At 39.5% G+C, this 20,042-nt stretch overlaps 2 protein-coding genes across 3 annotated transcripts in view; both read right to left on the minus strand.

Annotated features, from left to right (window-relative positions):
- LOC127364742 (core histone macro-H2A.2) overlaps window positions 1-10,809 on the minus strand; it is a 74,830-nt gene extending 64,021 nt beyond the window's left edge. The window contains exon 1 of the mRNA XM_051402581.1: window positions 10,799-10,809. The gene's annotated coding sequence lies outside the window, so the exon portion shown is untranslated. The remainder of the gene's footprint in view (window positions 1-10,798) is intronic.
- larp1 (La ribonucleoprotein 1, translational regulator) overlaps window positions 1-20,042 on the minus strand; it is a 49,870-nt gene that overhangs the window by 24,849 nt on the left and 4,979 nt on the right. For both annotated transcript variants that reach the window (XM_051402577.1, XM_051402576.1), the window contains exons 2-3: window positions 3,280-3,344; window positions 2,031-2,096 (exon numbers count right to left, since the gene is read on the minus strand). In XM_051402577.1, coding sequence (XP_051258537.1) covers window positions 2,031-2,096; window positions 3,280-3,344 — 131 coding nt within the window. The remainder of the gene's footprint in view (window positions 1-2,030; window positions 2,097-3,279; window positions 3,345-20,042) is intronic.

Here is a 20,042-nt window from a genome sequence, read left to right on the forward strand (position 1 = left end):
GCTGTTCAGCTTAAGCGAATGAGTGCACGAGAAGAGAAACAGAAGCGAACAAAGCAGCAAATGACTCGGTTGGGCACGCACGAAAGGATCGCCTCATTTTTCAACATCATCTCATGTGATCATTACAAAAGTACCAATTGTCTTATTAACATTTCTATATAAAGATTAGGTCTGCAACATGAATCAAAATGTCATTGAAATCGCAATATGTAGCAGAAACTGCAATTTTTTGATGAAGGTAAATGTGGTCTAGAAAATTTTTTTATAGAGAACATGTTTGTTAATAATAACAATTTTATCAGTTTTTAAAGTGAAAATTCAATTTTGTTATGCAAAACTGATCATTCCTACTAATTGTGAATCATATCACATTTGCAATATCTGTCAAAATAAACGCAATGATGTTTTTTTTTTTATAATTTCCGAGTTAAAACATTTTGATCCCTGCTTTGAGGTCAGCCATCTTTGTTTTGTCTCCAAACTGTCCGAGAGGTCCTGCCACAGTGGTGAGCCTGGACTAACTCTATCTCTTAAAAAAAGAAACATGCAGTGCTGAGGACACAAAGTCGGGCCAGCAGAAGCAGACTGCTCTGTCTGGACGTGCTGTTTAGCCGCTGTGTAATTACAGCCACAACCACTAAAATACCTATTGTAGAAAACTACACACATCCACTACAGCAAAGTGAAGCTGAGCTGCTCGTTCTGATTGGTTGGCGATTATTATAACGTGTTACTTGAAACTACTAAGATACTCTTTTTATAAACAGTTCCTCACTCTGGGCTGTCAACCATGTTAAATTAGTCTTATAAAGGTTTCCCTTAGCCTGTAACTGACTGTTACAAGTGAAGTAACAGAGTCCTTTCTGCCTCTTCTTGCTTGCCGTCAATATTAAGGATTTTTTGCTACCGCCACAACAGGTCTCGTATAAAACTTAATTCTATAAGAAAGAACGGAGTAATGCATCCAATACTGTCACATTATTATTGCAGAGGTATCACGTCAAAAGTATCATTATATGTTATTATGATTACCGAGCTTTAACTCAGGTGTCAGCGTCATATAATCTCCTGCAGACATCACTTAAACACAAGTATTTAATATCAAAATCTGTCTTTTCTCTTTCTGTCAAACATTAAATATTTTTGATGACTCATCTTGAACTTGAGGGCAAATGAATGCAATCAAATGTGATTGTGGGCAACTGGCTAACCATTTAAAACTGCAGGCTGTTAGCTTTTGGTTTGTAGTAGCTAGTATAGTAATATCACGGGTCAAAGGTGTGTGTTTGGATGTCAGTTTGCAAAATCCGTGTTTACATTTTCCATGCTGAGATCCAATTTATTTATACAATCCTCCAATTCTTCTGCCTCCTGTTCAAACTATGGAGGGAGGTGTGGAAGGAAACAGAGGTCCTCTACAGTAGCTCAGGAGGTAAGTTAGGCTTCTTCTGAATGATCCAACCAAATCTGAAGATCTTATTCGATCTCTTTTTACTAAATCTACTAAACTATGCTCACATATTCTGAAATTTGTCTCATTACAGACGATAAAGACACTCCAACTTGCATTTTATTGGCTGATTTTAAAATAATTTTTACAATCACAAAAATCACAAAGCCAAGACCTTAACCATCCTAATTACAAGCAAAACAATGAATCCCTATCAGGTCCAGAGGTACCATTAAGTTACGTTTTAGTCAGATCTCACTTTTAGATATAAATCTAAAATTGCAAACATTATATTGCTGATTCTGTGGCCTAAGCAGCTGAGAGGAAGTTAAAAAGGCAAGTCTGACATACACGAGTACACAGAAAAAAAAAAAGTAAATCCAGTAAAAAGTTCATTACATGGACAATTTCCTCAGTTTCACTAAAACCTATTGTACATGTATTTACATGTATGGAGGTTGGCTCCACTGCAGCAGCTATGAGAGTGGTCAGTGGACACCAGCGTCACCTCATCAGTGTGTTTCTCTGCACAACTACCAACCTGTGACTCAACACTTCCAAAACCATCAATAACACCTACCTGCACTTCTTTAGTTGCAATCTCCCCTGGAGTCGGCCAGCTGTTGGCGTCTGCAAAATCTCCAACCTGAGGAACGACGTTAAAAAAATAAAGCTGAATTAGAAGGAGTGTCACGTGTATCTGGAAAGTGTTGTACTTTAGACAAAGACATCATAAAGGTTTGTGGTCAAGGTGTGGTTAACAACCCTGGAGTGTAACTGCCATCAAAAGGTGGGAAGTTATGAATGAAATGCTTTGGGGAAGAGTTTGTATGGTTTATGTGCCAGGCCACTGGCTCACCAAGAACTCACATTTGCATTCCAGGAAGTGTGAAAGGAGATTGCCATACAGCTTGAGGCATGACAGATAAATACTGCACATACGGAGCTCTGAAGAAGCTCTGTACCAATGAAGAACTTCTGTTTGAATTGGCCCTGAAACTTACTGTCTATAATGATATAAAATACAGGTTGTGTTCTCAATTTGTAGTCATAATATATTAGTATTTAGAAGAATTAAAATAATGTTCATGCAGAGTAACTGTGAAAAACTGAACATTTGAATCTGTTCTTTTAAAATCTACAGAAAACAACCAACTGAAAATAAACACATTATTCAATACAGTACATAACTTGGCACTTAATAGCCTGAAAACCATACAAATATGGATGTCTAACATCAGCCATATACCAACATTTAATATAATTAAAATGGATATCGTGTTATATTGTCAGTACAGTGTTTCCTCCTCTACATATATTTCAGAATGTCTAATTAATATTGTATACTGGAATTTAACATTGTTATTTGTTAGACTGACATAAATAAATGCACAAAATAGCATTCAAAGTTTTTCTTTTATATTCTATTCATTCATATTTATATTCTTTATACCCAAACCCTTTATCCTGACTGAACGAAATACCTTAAAAAAAGGATCAAAAATGTCTTCAAAGAACGTTGATCCCTCGTTTATATTCTACCCGTTACATGTAAAGGATAGAGGATATAGTTCAATAAAGAAAAGCCCTGAAACATCAAATAGACTTTGAGACAATGATTGTAATTCTACATAACAAAAGAGACAAGTAGCAGCTTTGATTTTTTTAAAACCAAATTGGACTCAATATTACGAGCTACATGAGCTACATTACTTTTTGAAACTGGGCTGATGTGGAAATCAGGGAACATTAATTTGATCAATTTTCTCGTTTAACCCCAGCTCCAATGATACATATATGCATACATACAGACACACACAGAATATTACCTTTCCTCCACGTCTGGCTTTGGGCGGGTTCCCTGCTCTCACCACCTTGGCAGGGCCAGTAGACTCTGTGGAAACACATTGAGATAGTCGACATTACAACAGGCTCTGCATACATAAACACAGATCGCCTAAAAACAATCTGGCAACAGCAGTGAATGGAGAGGAAAGCAAGAAATTAAACATTTGAAATTAGTAGATGAGATGATTGTGATAAAAATCAGCTGAACGGCACTAGCTAAAACACAGAAGAGCTAGTTTTTCTTCCTCAGTTTTGCCCACGCGTAGCGACTTGTCCGTTAAATTAGTTTTCATTGTTTTTTTTATTAACTTTCCCATGATTTGTCTTATCTACCTGCAGCAGGTAGGCTCTCAATAAATGATCTGCCTTCCTTAAGCCCTTCGAGTCTTTGCCTTATATGCAGCTGTGGCATCATTTTCAGAAAAACTAAGCAAAAAACAACCGCAGATCCACGACACCAGCCGCTCAACTCAGACCAAAACAAAACTTACAAAGTAAAAAAACCACCAGAATAGATCATCAGAAATGGAGCACACTGACTCAGCATGGGGAAAGGAAATGTTCAAGCATCAGAAAAAAACATATCACAGCAACAAAACAGCAGAAAGTGTCATCAAGGGGAAGTAATCTGCCTGGTGGATAAAAAAAAAATATTCAGACATATTTTCTCATGTAATTCCAGTTTTAAAAAAAAACAAAAATAATCAATTATTTAGTATAAAAAGTCTGAAAATATTGTAAAAAGGCACATCGCAGCTTCCCAGAGCTCAAGGTGACATCTTGAAATGAGTGGTTTTGTCTAACGATCCAAAGCCCAAAGATAATAAATATATAATGATACAAACGAGAGAAAAACATTCCAGCTGGAAAACCAATGATCCAATAAACTGAAATTATTTTTCATGTTTGCTCCCATCCGTTTTATGTATATTTTAACCTAGTGGCTAACTTTTGCACCTGGTTTATTGTTTGTTTTATTAGACGCCAATTGACTTCCAATGTAGCATTTGTTAAACTTCTTCTCTGTTAAAATACTAACAAGAATGAAAGCAAAGGTCAAAAACCAAAACATAAAAGAAACTTTGCTCGAACAAAAGGCTACGTTTAAGAACACAAGCATCCATAAATGCAACATACAGTCACACAGTTTTAGGTACATCTGCATTTGTTTCTCCAGTGTAAGAACTGGTTGATTCTCTGACAGTGTTTGGTAAATTGTTCAGCTCCACAGAAGCCCTCTACATAGCTATGTTTTAAAAGGTTACTCTTGGGTCTTTGAATAATTGTCATTTACCAACATACCAACTGGGATCCAATACAGCTGAAAAATATTCCTACAAATATAGTTTTCCAAGCAATATAGTCGGTTGTTTAATAAACATGTCTAATTGCCCAGTCCTACCTCAAAGTCGAAATTTCATATAAACAGACACTACTGAGGGACCAGATCTGTCTTAGTGTCCTTAAGTCAGAGGTCTTGCCTCTTGCAGTCTCTGACTACGAGGGAGTGAAAGCAGCTGACAGGGACTTCGCCGAGCCGTTTACGCTAAAGAGCAAATCTCAGTAAGCTCCTTAAGGACGATCATGTCAGGGGAGAAGGCCAGTAAGAGAGAGGGGAATAAAATTCTTTGGTTGACTCAATCACTACCACCACCAAGAGCAGCAGAATACCCGGGTTTCATTACAGACGTTTGTATTTGCATGTATTCAAAAGTGCTAAAATATCTGAATTAATCATAACTGATAAATTAAGTCCTGAACTTTTAACTGGCCAAACAGTAATCAATAACACATCAGGGGTCAAAACATGAAAAGAAATATCAGTTATCATTACATTTATTGTTAGTAAAATAACTGTGATAATGCTTCATAATATAAACCTAATGTCATACCTGCTGGCCCCACACAAATCTACTTAAATGTACCATGTCATGTTCGAGTAGGGCGGCACAATATGGATACTGCACTTGGTCATATGGCAATTACTGCAGCCCTATGTCACGTGAGTCATGTGAATATTATGTATGTGTACCAGTTCTGTGAAACGGCTGAAGTTTCCACTATGGATTTTTTCTGTTTGCACAACACACACACACAGAGAACTTTACAGTGTATCTGGAGCAGACCTTGGTTAAAGTGTGTTCACATGTCAGAGATCTTCATCAGCTTACGTCGAGGTACAACAATTCTTAACATTCCTGAGACTAGACACTCAGAATAAAATAAATAACAAAGGGTCAGTCTGGGTAAAGTTGCTGTAATTGCTAGACGGAAAGTGACGGGAGAATCCGAATTTCTTGATTGGATTTGACGATGTGACAATCTCTGAAGGAAGCCGAACCAGCATAATATTAATTCAACACTCATCCGTGAAGTGAAGTCAGAAGTACACTGAGGTTAAACAGTTCAGATTATTTAACTTTTTCTGGCCCAAACAAATCTCGGTCTTTATTTTTCAGCCCTGTTAAGAAGTCCAGTCAAAGAGCGCACAGGCGAATGAGGGAGATTATATATTATATGTTATATGTTTTCTTACTTACAGTCTCACACTCCATCGAGTAAAAACTGTGACCAACTGGAGGTCATGCATGCAGAGAGCACTAAAAAGATAGCAGGTAGAGTCATTAGATGGACGTATTCTCAATGCACACAGACCAGTAACCAATCACAATTTAACAAGAGAGAAAGCGGTCTGCTGAGCAGCAACAAAAGAGATTTGCATCCACAGGGAGCAGCACTTAACAACAGGGTTCAGATTTAATTGATTCTGCTCATCAACCCTGTTTTTTTTTTTTTGATTAATCTGTTTGGACTGCTGCATGAAAAGAAACAACAATTATAAATTGTAAAGTCATTCAAAGTTGGATAGACTGACATAAGCTAATTCTGAGTATAACTGAGGACATCAAAAATGCCACAGGAATTCCCACAAAATGCCACAGGAAATGCTTTGTCACCTCCCTGTATGAAATAATTTTAGCTGTCAATGCATTTGTATGTCTCTGGTAAAGGTTAGGCACACTATTCAGCCCTGGCTCTTTTCCATCACACTGTAAAACTAGGGTTGTGTACTGTCAAGACTCTGGCAATACAATACGTATCACAACACAGGCATTGCAAATTATTGCATTGCGATACTGTAAGAAAGGCAATGTTTCTGAGATTTTTAAAACAATATAATTTTAGGGAAATTGCCATAGTATAAAGAACACACGACCCTATGGATAAAATCTACAATTTCTTTAATTTACAAACTTGTAGTCTTCAGACCCAACTGACGCTGACTCAAGTGACATCATGTGGGGCAATTTATCTGATTTATACAACTTTTATGCAGTAGCACTCTCTGTAAATAGACCTAAAATCGGTGGAGCTTCCCCATTAAACATCCAATTTAGAGCCAGTTCTTGACACCAATCCCTCCACTTAAAAACTAAATCATGTGCCTTCCTTGTCTGTCAGTGTCCTGAGAAGTAGTATCGCAGAAATGTAATGCATGTTATTTACTGACATCACCTAACAAGACCTCTGAACTTTACACTTGAACTGTTTATTTATGTCTGAGTGGACGGATTGAGAAATACTTTAACAGGGATTTAACTCAAGCTTCCTGACTCTACAATTTTGACCTTTGCTTCATTTAGTTTGCTCAACTGTGTCACAGTCATGTGTCCTCGTGGGATTTGAAGAATTTTTGAGGGTAGAAAGGCCATGATTTCTAGGAAGCTAGAAATTGTGCACAGTATAAAGTGTCCGGAGGAATCAAAGAGCATTCATGCAACCTGAGCCCACAATAAGTTGAGGGTGTGGTGTCCCTTATTCTAAGTAAGTTTGTATAGTATGATTATCATTAAACATGACTACAAGGTCTTCCCACGACATGTTCTGTTATGTGCAACTAGGTAGCAAAGAACAAGTACTGAACACTAAAACACTAACATGTAACTTGATATGAAGTGTCATTTATTTCTCAGAAGTTGCTCAAACAGAGCTGACATCTATTCTGAATATGAGAAAGGAATTGCCACAATAGTGTGGAAAAACAAAATCACAGAAAAAGGTTCAAAGATCAGTAGCAACAGTTACATATGTGTAACTTCTCCTGCTTTTAATGAGTACATACTGCAGATTTTCTCTAATTACAATAGAGTAATGGGTGCAGATTTAGGTGTCCTGGAACACTTCATTCATAAATTGCACTAAATTGAAGAGGAATTAACAAGGTCCATTAAATCAGCCTCCCATTTGCTTTAAATGAGGTGACTTTTGTTGAAAGATCTGGTCTGTGGATTCCAGGAAATAGTTTTTCATGTTAGCAGGTAATGAAATTATTGGCATCATTGAAATGACGCATAAATTAAACATAAAATAAGTTTCAGTTTTTGTTCAGACCCGTTGTCTTGGTCCCCTTTTAATTTGATCAATACAGTATCTGTATAACAAAGGCCTTGTGACCTAATTCAACACTGAAATGTTTGCTTTGTGAAGCTCGTAACCTGCCCACATTTTTACAGTTAAATAAAAGCTTCTTATAACCTGGTCCCGTTTCCAACAGTTAACTCAACACCTCACACCCGGCAGGCATGATTGTTGCTTCAACAGTCTGCTGCTTATCTTAATCATGGCTGATGACATCACGTAAACCTATCATTTCAGCCAAAAATCACTAATGACTGATAGGAACAAGAGGATTTCTCAAACTGAAGCACCAAAGCAGCGGTGTTCACCAACATTGAAGACCTTTTCCAGACAATTCAGCCCAGAATCAGGATCCTATTCACAGATAGATTTTGTAATGTTGGATCAAGTTAATTAATTAAAGTTAATGGATCAATAAATTTCCAGAAATCATCGCAAAATTCTACTTTCAACTGTCCCAGACTGAACAGTGCAAAAGTTATTTTCTTTTTTTCATTCTACTTAATAAAATATAGTTTAATAACTGTGTTTCAGTAACTAGCATCACTTCATTGACCCTCTCTGGTGCGCCGTGAAAGTTCTGCTAGTTGTTCGCGACACTTATATCTGAATAAAAAATAACCCCAAGGTGAATGGCCACAATCAATGTTTATTATTCTTTTAGTCATTGGCTGAATTGCTGTTTATTTCAAACTGTTTGATCAATGGATGCATCACGGCAAACTACAGTGCAAACTACTGTTACTGACTGGTATACGACGATGGAAATCTACATACACACATTTATTATTAATTAGCCAAATAATCACAAACAACAGGGGTATGGGAGGGAGAAGATCTGTAAGCTGTCAGCTATAGGAACACCCAAACCCATTGATGGTAAAAATACGTCTTTTGAATAAACCATGTTAACATATCGTTTTGTTGGCAAACAAGCAAGCTTATTAAGCGAGTTAGCTTTTAATCCCACTTTAGTATCTCTTAATTGAATGAAATGACGTTCAATCACAAGAACAAAATGGCAGGAAGGAGTTGACAGCACAGTGCAGAGAAAAAGGAAAGACGCTTCTATGTCCTACCTGGCTACCTTGTTAGCAATTAGCTCACATTTGGCGAGGACACACGGATTAATTTCACTGTACCACGTTTTGGTGTGAGCAGGTTTAAACACAAACAAACAAACAAAGAGAGAAACCATAACCTTTTCCAGAACTGATCAGATTAATCACAAATACATTTCCACTGACTTGTCACGACGCATTACAGGCAAAAGCTGATGAGATCATTCGTGTGAACATACGGTCACATCGGCAGCCTTTAAGCGCACATTTCAATAGAACAACATGGTCTCCTCTCAGCAGCCTAATGTAGAAACTTGCCGGGGGAAACAACTTTGTGCTAAATTAAGTCAGGGAATCAGCATGAATTCCACAAGTATTTATCCGCTCTTATCTGCTTAGTGTGAACCAGAAGTGTGAACAACAGTACTGTGGAAGTTTCAAAATGTCACATTGCTGCTTATAGTGCATGACAGGGCATGTTTTAACAGGCACACACACACACACACACACACACACACACACACACACACACACACACACACAGTGGCAGACTTACGGTTTTGACCATCAGATCTATCCAGAAAGGTATGGAAATGCCCCAACGTTCCCTTTGATATCACAGATTTCCTCTGAAACAATACCTATCACAGCTGGTAACTTTAGATGTCATGACAGAGGACTCTCTAAACGTCAGCATGTTAGCATTGCCACTGTGTTAGCATATTGACATTGGCTCAAAGTACAGGCTCACAGACATGCTAGCATGACTGTACACTCTTTGTCTTGTTTAATCATTTGACTGTGGAAGAGTGGCCAAGAAATACATCAAAAATAAATTGAATAAAAATATGGGGATTTGTTTTATGTATTATAAGATCAAATAATAGAGAAGATCAAATCAGGGAAAACAGAACGATCTTCATACTGTGTACCACAGTTTAAGTGACGGCAGGCAGGTTTTATGAATTAAAACTCAATTTCTGGTGCCCAAAAACAAATCAGCTCCTCTAAAAAAAAAAAAGTTGTAGACTGACTACACCACAACTGCAGGAGTGACACACTGACATTTGACATACCACATAATTGTTATTTGCAGTTAGGTAGCTAAAGTCTTTGGTATCAAGTTGGCTAAGGATCCTTCAAAACCACCACAGCCAAGGAACCATGCACCGAACCTCACTGGTGCTTTCTAAAACTTCATCGGACTGGTAATTGAACTTTGTAGCGCTTCGACCGCTGCAATAAGTATACAAACAGAGGCTGTTCAATGATAAACAGCAGATTTGTCGAGCTCTGCCGCATTCTGCTGATCAGCTGAGCCGTGCACCACGATTCCCCCACTAAGGGCATGAAGGCATCACTCACAGGGCTGTTCAGTGTTCAGTGCATATCAGATGATATCAGATGATAGTTTAAGGTCAGAGGAGAGCCTCCCTGGGCCAGGCCATCTGCCAAACTGTAAGCTGCTGCTCCTCAGGCAGTCACACAGTCAGCCGTGCATCCAGACAAGACGTTCTCTTCCAGAAGTCTGCTTTTCATGCCTTTAAATGCTTTCCAGGATTTTTTTGCATGTCATGTTTTTTTTTGTGTGTGTGTAGCCCCTTTATCCCTTGACATTTCTATTTTAATTCGTACTTTGGTTAGACATTTTAACTGAATGTCATACAAAGTGATGGCATCATTAGCAGCTGTTGTATTATACAATATAATTGTATAATTTAAAATGTATTTAGAAACTCTGCATGCTTTTTAAGCACAGTAGCACATAGTTCCATATTTGGTACCTGGGACATAGTAGTTCCTCCCTGCCCCTAAAAAGTGTCAGCTTCCACACAGGAAATACTGAGGTGGTGACTGGTCAAACTCAAACGTCAACACTGCTACAACCTGTGTGCAGCATTCATTCAAACTGAAAACAAGCCCACGTCATTGTAACAATCTACATTAGAACTTAAAATGGGAATTTCTTATTTATGTTTCAAATGCAAATTATGTAGTTGACCTCCTCATGTCAGCAAGCAAGAAAAAAACTGCAATGTAACTTTACTTGCTTATTTTGTGATTATAGACTAAATGGAAAAAGGAAAAAACAGCCAATTATCGTGATTTTGCAAACTAAAACAAACATGATTAGATAAAACATCAGATACACACCACAATAAATGCTCCAAAACAAACTTTTAGTCACCAAACTTTTGCTGCTCATTTTCAGTTTGTGTGGTTTTAGTTTCAAGAGGTTATTTCCTCAAAACTGTGCTAAAAGCGTGAAAGCACCTTAAGAACAGTCCGACACGACAGGTAGAAGTGAAGGTTGGGTGTTATCTAGGCGTAATGTGCTCAACTGCACTAGAGTGCTGATAAGACCGTTATATTCTCTCAAACTCAAGGACATGTCAAGTGTGTGTGCTTGTGAGTCACAGAGACACGGTTAAATATCGTCAAAACATATGGGAGAGAAAGAAAGAAGGGAAGCCATACGAAAGGAGGAAACAACATGAGTGCTGACTGATTTTGCTCCAGAAAATGAAAATAAAATGAGTCAGGATTAAAGAACAGGGACTAAATTAATTCTTCCGACAAAACACTGTTCTTACATGGAAAACATGAATCTCATTGCTTATTTAAATCAATTTCAATGTAGCTTTCAAACAAAACAAAAAACTCACAAGAGCCAATAATTCAGTACCAAGTCTATACTAAAATTCAGAAAATGTGATGGGACTTGTTTTTCTATTCTTCTTGACACAACAGTGCAGCATATACGCCTACAAATACTCTAGACAGCTGTTAAATGCCACAAGAAGAACATATTGAATAACTGCAGCTGTACAAGTGATTTACTTGTGAAACTTCTGTGCACCATGCTGTCGTCAACTCTCTCCTCTGTCGCTGTGTGTGTGTGTTGAGCCCCACCCGCAGTGAAACACAGCCGTGGGTGGGGCTGCGCTGCTGGTCAGCGGCGAGACAGAGAGCAGTAGACACACACACTGACCACGCCACTGCAAGTGCAACCAAAGCCCAGCGAACAAAAGGCAAATAAGAGTATTTTATTTATGTAATCCATGCAAAAGATGTACAGACGAGGAAACACTGAGCAGAACACAGTTCATTCAGGCTGCACTGAAGCAATAAGGTCGGCAAGACAAATTCCCTTCAGACAGCTACAAGAGAAGATTGACAAGCTCAAAAGAGTTTGTTATGCTATTTTGTATTTTTATTTTATAGCCTACTTTGTTTTTTAGTCATATATATATATAAATATATAAATAATAGGTTGTATTCATATTAATATATAATGTATAAAAACATTTTTCTTGATGCAGAGCTATTAACCTGTATTATTAAGTAAAATACAAGTATTGGATCGGGACTCGTATCAGCCAATACTCAACATAAAATAGGGATGGGGGGAAAAAAACCTAATTGAGCCTTTTTTACTGTGGTCCGGAACTGGTTTTGAGAATTTCACTGGTATTGGTATCGACTACTAAACTTCTGGTATGGTGACATCCCTAAACATATAAAACTCCCTCAACACATGCTGAAGTTCTCAATTCACTAACAAATGTGACTGTCTTGTCTGACCTGTAACTGTATCGCTCCAGTGCAATTTTGAATAAACAAAACAAAACAGCAGGATCGGGCTGGATCAGCTGGACCTGACATACAACCTGACACACAGACACAACAACAGCGTACAAAACAAATACACACAACAATGCAGCACCCACTCAGTCCACAACGGTGCAACTTAAAACCAACTTTATGTCCGAATTTCAAACAAAAGCCAAACAACTGAAGGCAGTCAAGCTCTGAAAAGGTGTTTGTGTTTTTAAATTGACCATAATTACATGTATGTTGATTGTTCATGGTCTACACAACATTTAGAAGTAATTCAAAAAAGGTAACTGCTTTGTTGTTTCACCAAACAAGCAATCATGACAGATTAGTTAAGATTATGCACCACAAGCAAATTAGTGAATAATAAAAGGTCATTAAAATAAGTTTTATAAAGAAATAGACTTCCTGGCATTCTCATCACAGGTTTAATGAGGAGACAGATATCAATTTGTGTGTTCAGTAGAGAGCTAAGTGCAGGATGCATTTAGCCTAGCTTAGCAAAAAGACTGGAAGGAAGGGGAAACTGCTACACCATTCACAAATAGGGGGTATATGTTACATTACATCTAGGTAGTGACAGGAAGGCACAAAAGGGACTTTATCTGACAGAGAAAACACTGCAATCCTCCTTTAACTGCTTTCCCCCTAATCTTCAGTTCACCCAACACACAGTACTATAAAGTGACTCATCTTACTCTGAAGTCCATCATCACCCTCTCCTCTCTGTCAGCTCCTCCCCTCTTCTTACAATTCGCTCTCATTTTACCATCTCCTGTGCTTATTCCCCACGTCTTTCTCCACAGCACTCACAGAGCCAGTTGTTGCTGCCTGCTGCGCACGCCTGACTGCCAGAGGCTACCATTTACATTAGCCACAACCAACCCCCGCCAGTTCACATTAACCATTACCTCTCCCTCCGTCTCTCCAATACTGTTCTTCAGTTCTCAACGCTCTACATGTGATTATTTTCCACACTCAAAATGCTTTGCTGCTTCCTTTTAGTTTAGATTAAAACAGCGGCTCCCCTTCAGATATCTTCTTTCTTTCCTTTTAATATTATCTCTCATTTCAAACAACCCCAACAGACACCTCCCCCCCTCTCTTTTTCTCAGAAAACTCAAGTACACACCACAGGTGGAGTCCAAAGACAAGTTCCCATGGGGGCTACAGCACACACACCAGTGACAATACCTGCTCCAAAGCTCACAGGGTATCGCTGGTGACTCCTATAAATAAACCTTGTGCCACGTCGGCTCTGCAGTCTTGGATAAACACAGTGGTGGTGTTGGGAAACAGGCCCAGTCCTCAGCCAGATGCTGGGACTTTTTGTTGGTCATGGAGAGTAGTTTTTTTTGTATTGTATCATCATTCTGAGACCATATTGTATTTGAAAGATTTACTTATTTGAGGTGAGAGTTGGATTCAGGGATTTCCCAGTTACAGTGGAAAGTTATGGGGAGAAAAGCAGCACTCTGACCTCTTTGTCACATGACGATATTCAACAAAACAGCTACAGAAGCCAGGCTCTGATATATAAAAGCCTTATTATAAAACACACAGTTCCCAGAAAGGCAGCTGAGATGTCTTATTTTATATGAGCTCATTACAGAGAAACAGGAACTGGATGAGGTGGTGTGATAATCACGTTAAAAATCATGTTATAATGGATAGTCAATTCTTACATTTAAAGCGTAGGGTAACATTTAATCAGAGTGAAACTAAATCAGTTAAGAGTTTTGTCTACAAGCTGCTCTGCATGTGCTACCACCAGACTGAAAGCACAGTGACGACAGAGGAGGGAAGCCTGTCTGCAAGAACCAAATATGGAGGAAACGATGGTCAGCGTACGCCGTCAGACAGACACACACACACACGTCAGATGATCACTGTGGTGACATCACCTCTTGCGGAGTAAAAAGCTCAGACAGCAGAGAGCCAGGAGGCGTCTCCCTGTGTACGCAGAGACTCAGAGACAACCTGCACAGAAATACACATGTTAACTCCAGGTCGCGTAACAAGAGTGGCCTGGGCTTCGCATAACTAACCTCCCTTTAAATCTCAACCAATAAAAACTGTTTAGCTTGGCATCCAAATTCCTGGATGAATCTTAACATCTATTCTAGGATGCAGGTCCTTTCAAACACATTTCAGCTCCAGTGTGTTGCTGCTGATCAACAACGCTTAAAAACAAGTCAATTTCTCAGTATTTTCTGAGTTAAACGTGTCTTAATGTCTTTCACATTACAATTATTAAAAACTATATATGTTTTTTGAGAGGCAGAGGGCAACTGCCAGCCTTCAAGATAGCTCACTGCTAGCACAGCGCTAATGCTTATCCACAGGACAGCACATCGAGGTAAACAGCATTGTTTACTGCCAACACCAGCCTAATAGCACTGAAATTGTTATTGAAGGAGAGCGTCACTAACAAAATTCGGCTTACTCTTTCACAAATGCGTTGCATTACCTGTACCTTCTTCACAGTAAAAGCCTTGCTAGGTTGAAAGTAAAAGCCAATGCCGGAGGGTATAAACAGGAATGCTTGCGGGAACATGTGTTCAAGCTTGGAGCAGCACAGAGCACTGACAGCCTGCTACACCCTCTGATGAAATGGTTAGAGTTGACACTGCAGCTTTTTGCTTTTCACACCGATTAAAAAACATCACGACAAGAACAACTGGTTTGGAGGTTTGGAGTGAATGCACAAACTCTTGCCTCACACAGGATTTAACTCCCTTGTCCTTTCTGGCTGTCTTTGTGATGTGATGTGGGTTTTTTTTTTTTTTAGATTTCCTAGTATCCTACATTCACTTCATTCTCAGATATTCTCCATTATGAAAGAAGACAACTACTAGCTCCACGTCCATCAGCAGCTGCAGCTTTATTTCTGGTTAACAATGACTCATCCACTCAGTGTGCACTTGATTAAACCAACAAACACTCCAAATTGTTCATTTCACAGTAGTAGTAGTAATAGTAATCACATTAAAATGTGTGACACGTGTTTCTCTCTCATGGCTCACCCTGCTCAGTAAAACAAATTTGAATAAAATTCCTTTTTGCGTCATTAACAGGACCCATCCTTGATGTACACAGTCCACACCCTGAGCGAATGACTGCAGTGCTGAGCCTTCGCAGAGAGATGTGCTGCTATCATCCAGTCCAGACACAAGATAAAGCAGGTCGAGTTGGGCCACTGGAGAGGTGGAGTAGAGTGGGAACCACAGACAACAGGCTTAAACTGTGCAGCTTCAAGTAGGGATGGGGCCGATCCGATCCAGTATCGGTATCGGGACGGATACCAGCGTAATTCACGTATCGGAATTTCCCGATCCAACCTGCGCAGATTTCCGATATCCAAGAGCCATGTCTGCTAGCTGGCTGCAAACTGTGGAATGGATTTCCTGAACGGAGGCGCGGCTCAATGAGACAGAGTTATGAGACACGCCTCCACTCAGGAAATCCATTCCACAGTTTGCAGCCAACTAGCAGGATAGCATTGAGCAGCATTGTGGCTAGCCAACATGTCCGCTGTATGGAAATACTTTACACTGGAAAGAGCAAGACAGCAAAATGCAACGTTTGCAAAGCCGTGATTCAGAGAAGCTCCCTCGCGTCGTACAACACTACGAACGCAATCAAATATTTTAAAAAAGCACCACACGAAACAACACGAGGATTTGGATTTCTCCTGTTAGCGGGATTTCCTGTTTTTCTGACTTCCTTTTCTGACCTTAGACTTGCCTCAAGTTGCCCTTTGGGTAGGGCTGTAACGGTTCTGAAACCGAGACCGAAATTGCGACACAGAAGTCCACGGTCTCGTGTCGACACACTCGCTCCCTGGACTGTTGAGCTCTCGTTAAGACAGTGTAACTGCAGCGGTGGCGGCGGCCCACGGGGTGGTAGCGGTGTACGCCTATATCATATTTGTATTGACAGTAGGTTATTCTAGGTCATTTTCCACCTGATTTTACTGTTTATTTACTACTTTAATCTGCTCCCTTTCTCTTCTCCCCACACTCACACACAGCACACACACCTAGCCTTGACCTCTAGTAACTCACGGTAAACACGCCCGCTTGCTCCTCAAACTTCAGCCTGGAATTTTTGGAGTCTTTGGAGATGTTGGGATTTCCACTAGAATATAAATTAAGTTAAAGAATTAAAGATCCTCTAGATTTGGGGCAGCAGAAGGCATTGACTTTCACCATAACCAGCAAACATGAAGATACATCATTTCTACAGACGGATCATCTGAGCTCACGTCAACACAGTGAACACCCATTCAGAAACCGTGGCGGCCTTCTCTCCTGCAACAGTACTTCCACTTCACCCCTTCACGCGTCAGCACTCCTTCCCGGTTCGTGACCTTTGTCAAGTATCCTCGTAAAAGCCTCGTAAAACCTGGCTACAAGCAGCCCCCGAGGTGTCTGTTGAAGGAAGTTGGGAGTCTGCCTCTTCAAGGCCACAACAAAGAGGACAAGATTCACAGAGCAGGGACAACTGTGGGAGACAAGTGAGGCGTCCATGCTAATTTTGAAACAGCAACACCCCCACCTCCCCAATTCTATGAGACTCTTGCAGGAATGCCAAGCAGCTTCAAACCATCACACACTTCAGAGCCTTTCATATTCATAACTTCATTTAGAGCTGGCAAGAAAGAAGTACGCACAGAGTAAAGGTTTTTCATGTGAAAAACAAACAAGGAGATTGTGGCACCAAATAACTAACTCACCCCAGTTCCACGTATGTAAGCAGTATAAAAACGTTTAATAAACACTACAATATAATATAGTTGTAAATAGATGTAAGTGTTTAATAATGCGCCTGTCAACAACTATGACTCCTTCTGTGGGCACCCATAAGTCCAGGCTGGTCTATGAACATAATAAATGCCAATATACTAAAGTGTTTTGTTGTAATAATGTCAAATTCATCAAGTTATAATTGTTGACAAATACTGTGCATTAATAAAAAAAAAACTTAAAACTAACCTTACATCTGTGTACAGCTAAATAACAGTGTTTAATATTATTTATTAAGTGTCTAATTCACACTTCCCTGCCTGATGTTTTCCTTTATTTTTTCCTTTCCTAGACTAAAAGCTGTTTTAATTTGTAGACTAGCTAAAAGTCATGTGAAGGTTTTATTCAACAGTCCTTTTCTAACCAAATTTGGTCACACAGGGTTTAATTTGCATGTGTTAATCAATTCTCCTGCACATGCTAAAGGAATGCTAATGCAGAGAGCCGAACCCACATTTACATTTATTCATTTGGCAGACCCACAAGTCACTCCTGATTCCTTAACCACGGGGGTCACACCTCAGCTACAGGACAGCGTTACATGACAGCCTGCATTCTTCACAACAGCAAGAAGACTGACTTTAAATGAGGCTGCACTTGGACTGAGTGCCATGTCTGATGCTTCAAAATGAGAAACTGTAACCGTGATTACATTTGTGGGCAGCTGCAGTTTCAGAATCAGAAATATTTTCTTTTGGAGTTTAATACCATTACCACAGTACATCAACATCTACATATTCAAAGGCTGGGCGTGTCTATACCAGAGATGTTTAACTTTTCAACTATGAAATGTCCTGCTCCATACATACCATGGTCACAATTCAAAAATGAAAAAAGAATGATAATTTTGAATGTTCTTGCCTTAGCAAAATGCCTCTTTGAATTATTATGGATAGTTAAGACTATGAAGGTGTTCTGCACTGCTTACAGGAGCTACGTCACACACTGCTGCAGCTGTAAAGCACCTCCATGTCTGGCGTAAGGGAAATATGCACTCATTTATCAAGTAAAGTCACACACACACAAACACTTCAACAAACTGGATGCCTGTGGGCTGAATAGCAAAAAGGAGCTCAACAATACATCTGCAAAATAAATATTTCATTCATCCTTACAGTAACCACGTAGTGTGGTGCATGGATAAGGAAATCATTTTACTTTGTTGGAGTTCCACTACGTGAACCTGACAGGCCCAGACAGGTGTCAGGGTTGGGTTACAGTTTGGTTTTTATAAATTTAATTCGTCAAGACATTTCTGTTCCTCTGACTGTGGCAATAGTCCACATGTGCTATTTGAAAGCCAATTCTCAGTCATTTATTAAATAATGCAAAATCTTGGGTGGGGTTTTGGGTCTCGAATTTGACAGCATTACTTCAGTTCAGTTGGAGCAGGTCTTAAAGACATGAGTATAGAAGCCTGGTTTTAGTCTCAGTTTTAGGTTCATGCAGCACTTATGCCCAAGTACACCCTTGTGATTAACAAATGTGCCACTGTGTGTCGTAACAGTCATAATTGGGTATCATCAGTCCCAACACTCGTAGCACATTCTGAAGCAATTATTACCCCAAAACATTAAAATGATCCATTTATCAGGCAGCCCCCACTACTCATTTCAGTCTACAAAACAACCGGGTGTTGATGCTGCAGGATGCCACTTATGACTCAAAAGAAGAAAAAAAAATTCTGGCAAATCATGGCTCCAATATTGTCAGTCCAAAGTAGTTTTGCTTATTCTGCCTTTCAGTCTGTCTCGACTTCCTGGCTCATGTTTCATCTTCTCACCAGTACCTGCAGAAACGCACCAGCATTTCCCCCTTGCATTATTTTTGGGGATGTGGGGCTATTTACAGTCCGAACACAGTTTTACTGTCAGTTAGCAACAACAGGTGCCACAGCGGGACAGGGAACTAACTTGCTTAGCCAAAGTGGCAGCATTTTGCTGGCAGTTAGAGTTAATATTGCACACGGGACTGCCTGATCAATTGTACCATGTTTTACACAGTATGTTCTCGTTTGCAGCTAATTGGATTTTGCTAGCACCAAAACTGCAGCGAGAATGTGAGAATCAGCTGAAAACCGATGTTTGCGTTGCTTCATCTAACTGAATGAATGAAATATAATGTTTAAGAAAAAGATTTAAGCAGAGAGTGCCTGTTTATAAAAAGACACAGGAACTCTTGTTCTGTGGTGGCCCATCAGAAGAAGGCGGGCAAAACCACTGCAAGCACTTATCACTAATTCACCATGAACTCCCTTCATGGGGCCAAAATATACTGAAGAATGGAGACATTTAACTGTTCAGAGGTACAGAGGCTACTTGTTTGGGAAATTATTTTAAATTCTGAACCATAAAGCATTAAAATGTACTAAAAAGTTGTGTTAGACCCAATTTAGTTTTACCTAAATGCATTAACAAGTTAGAGAAATAAAAAAGGACCCTGGCTGCACCGGGTCAGTGTGATGACATCGTTCATGTTTGCCCTTCTGCCAACATTTAGGAAAACATACAGAACAACATACTATTGATGGAGTGAACACAATAAATACATCTTCACAGCTGCACAGACGGTGTCACATGACCCATCACAAACAGAGCAGTGATTCAGCTAAATGCCAGAAATGTCAATGTTAGACCAGCTTCCAACACAACAGTCCGAGCTGCCCCAGCAACGGTGTGTTCAGACCGGATTTCACCTGGTAAAATTTAGTCACGTGGTTCCAGCAAAAGGCAGGCGGGACAGGAAGTAGCGTGGGCCAGGGTTGTATGTGTAAACTGCTGTAGCTAGTGAGACGAGCAGGGCTGACAACCATCAAGACGAAAATTATACAGCTATTAT

This window comes from Dicentrarchus labrax, unplaced genomic scaffold (genome assembly GCF_905237075.1).
Source record: "Dicentrarchus labrax unplaced genomic scaffold, dlabrax2021, whole genome shotgun sequence".
Lineage (NCBI taxonomy): Eukaryota > Metazoa > Chordata > Actinopteri > Moronidae > Dicentrarchus > Dicentrarchus labrax.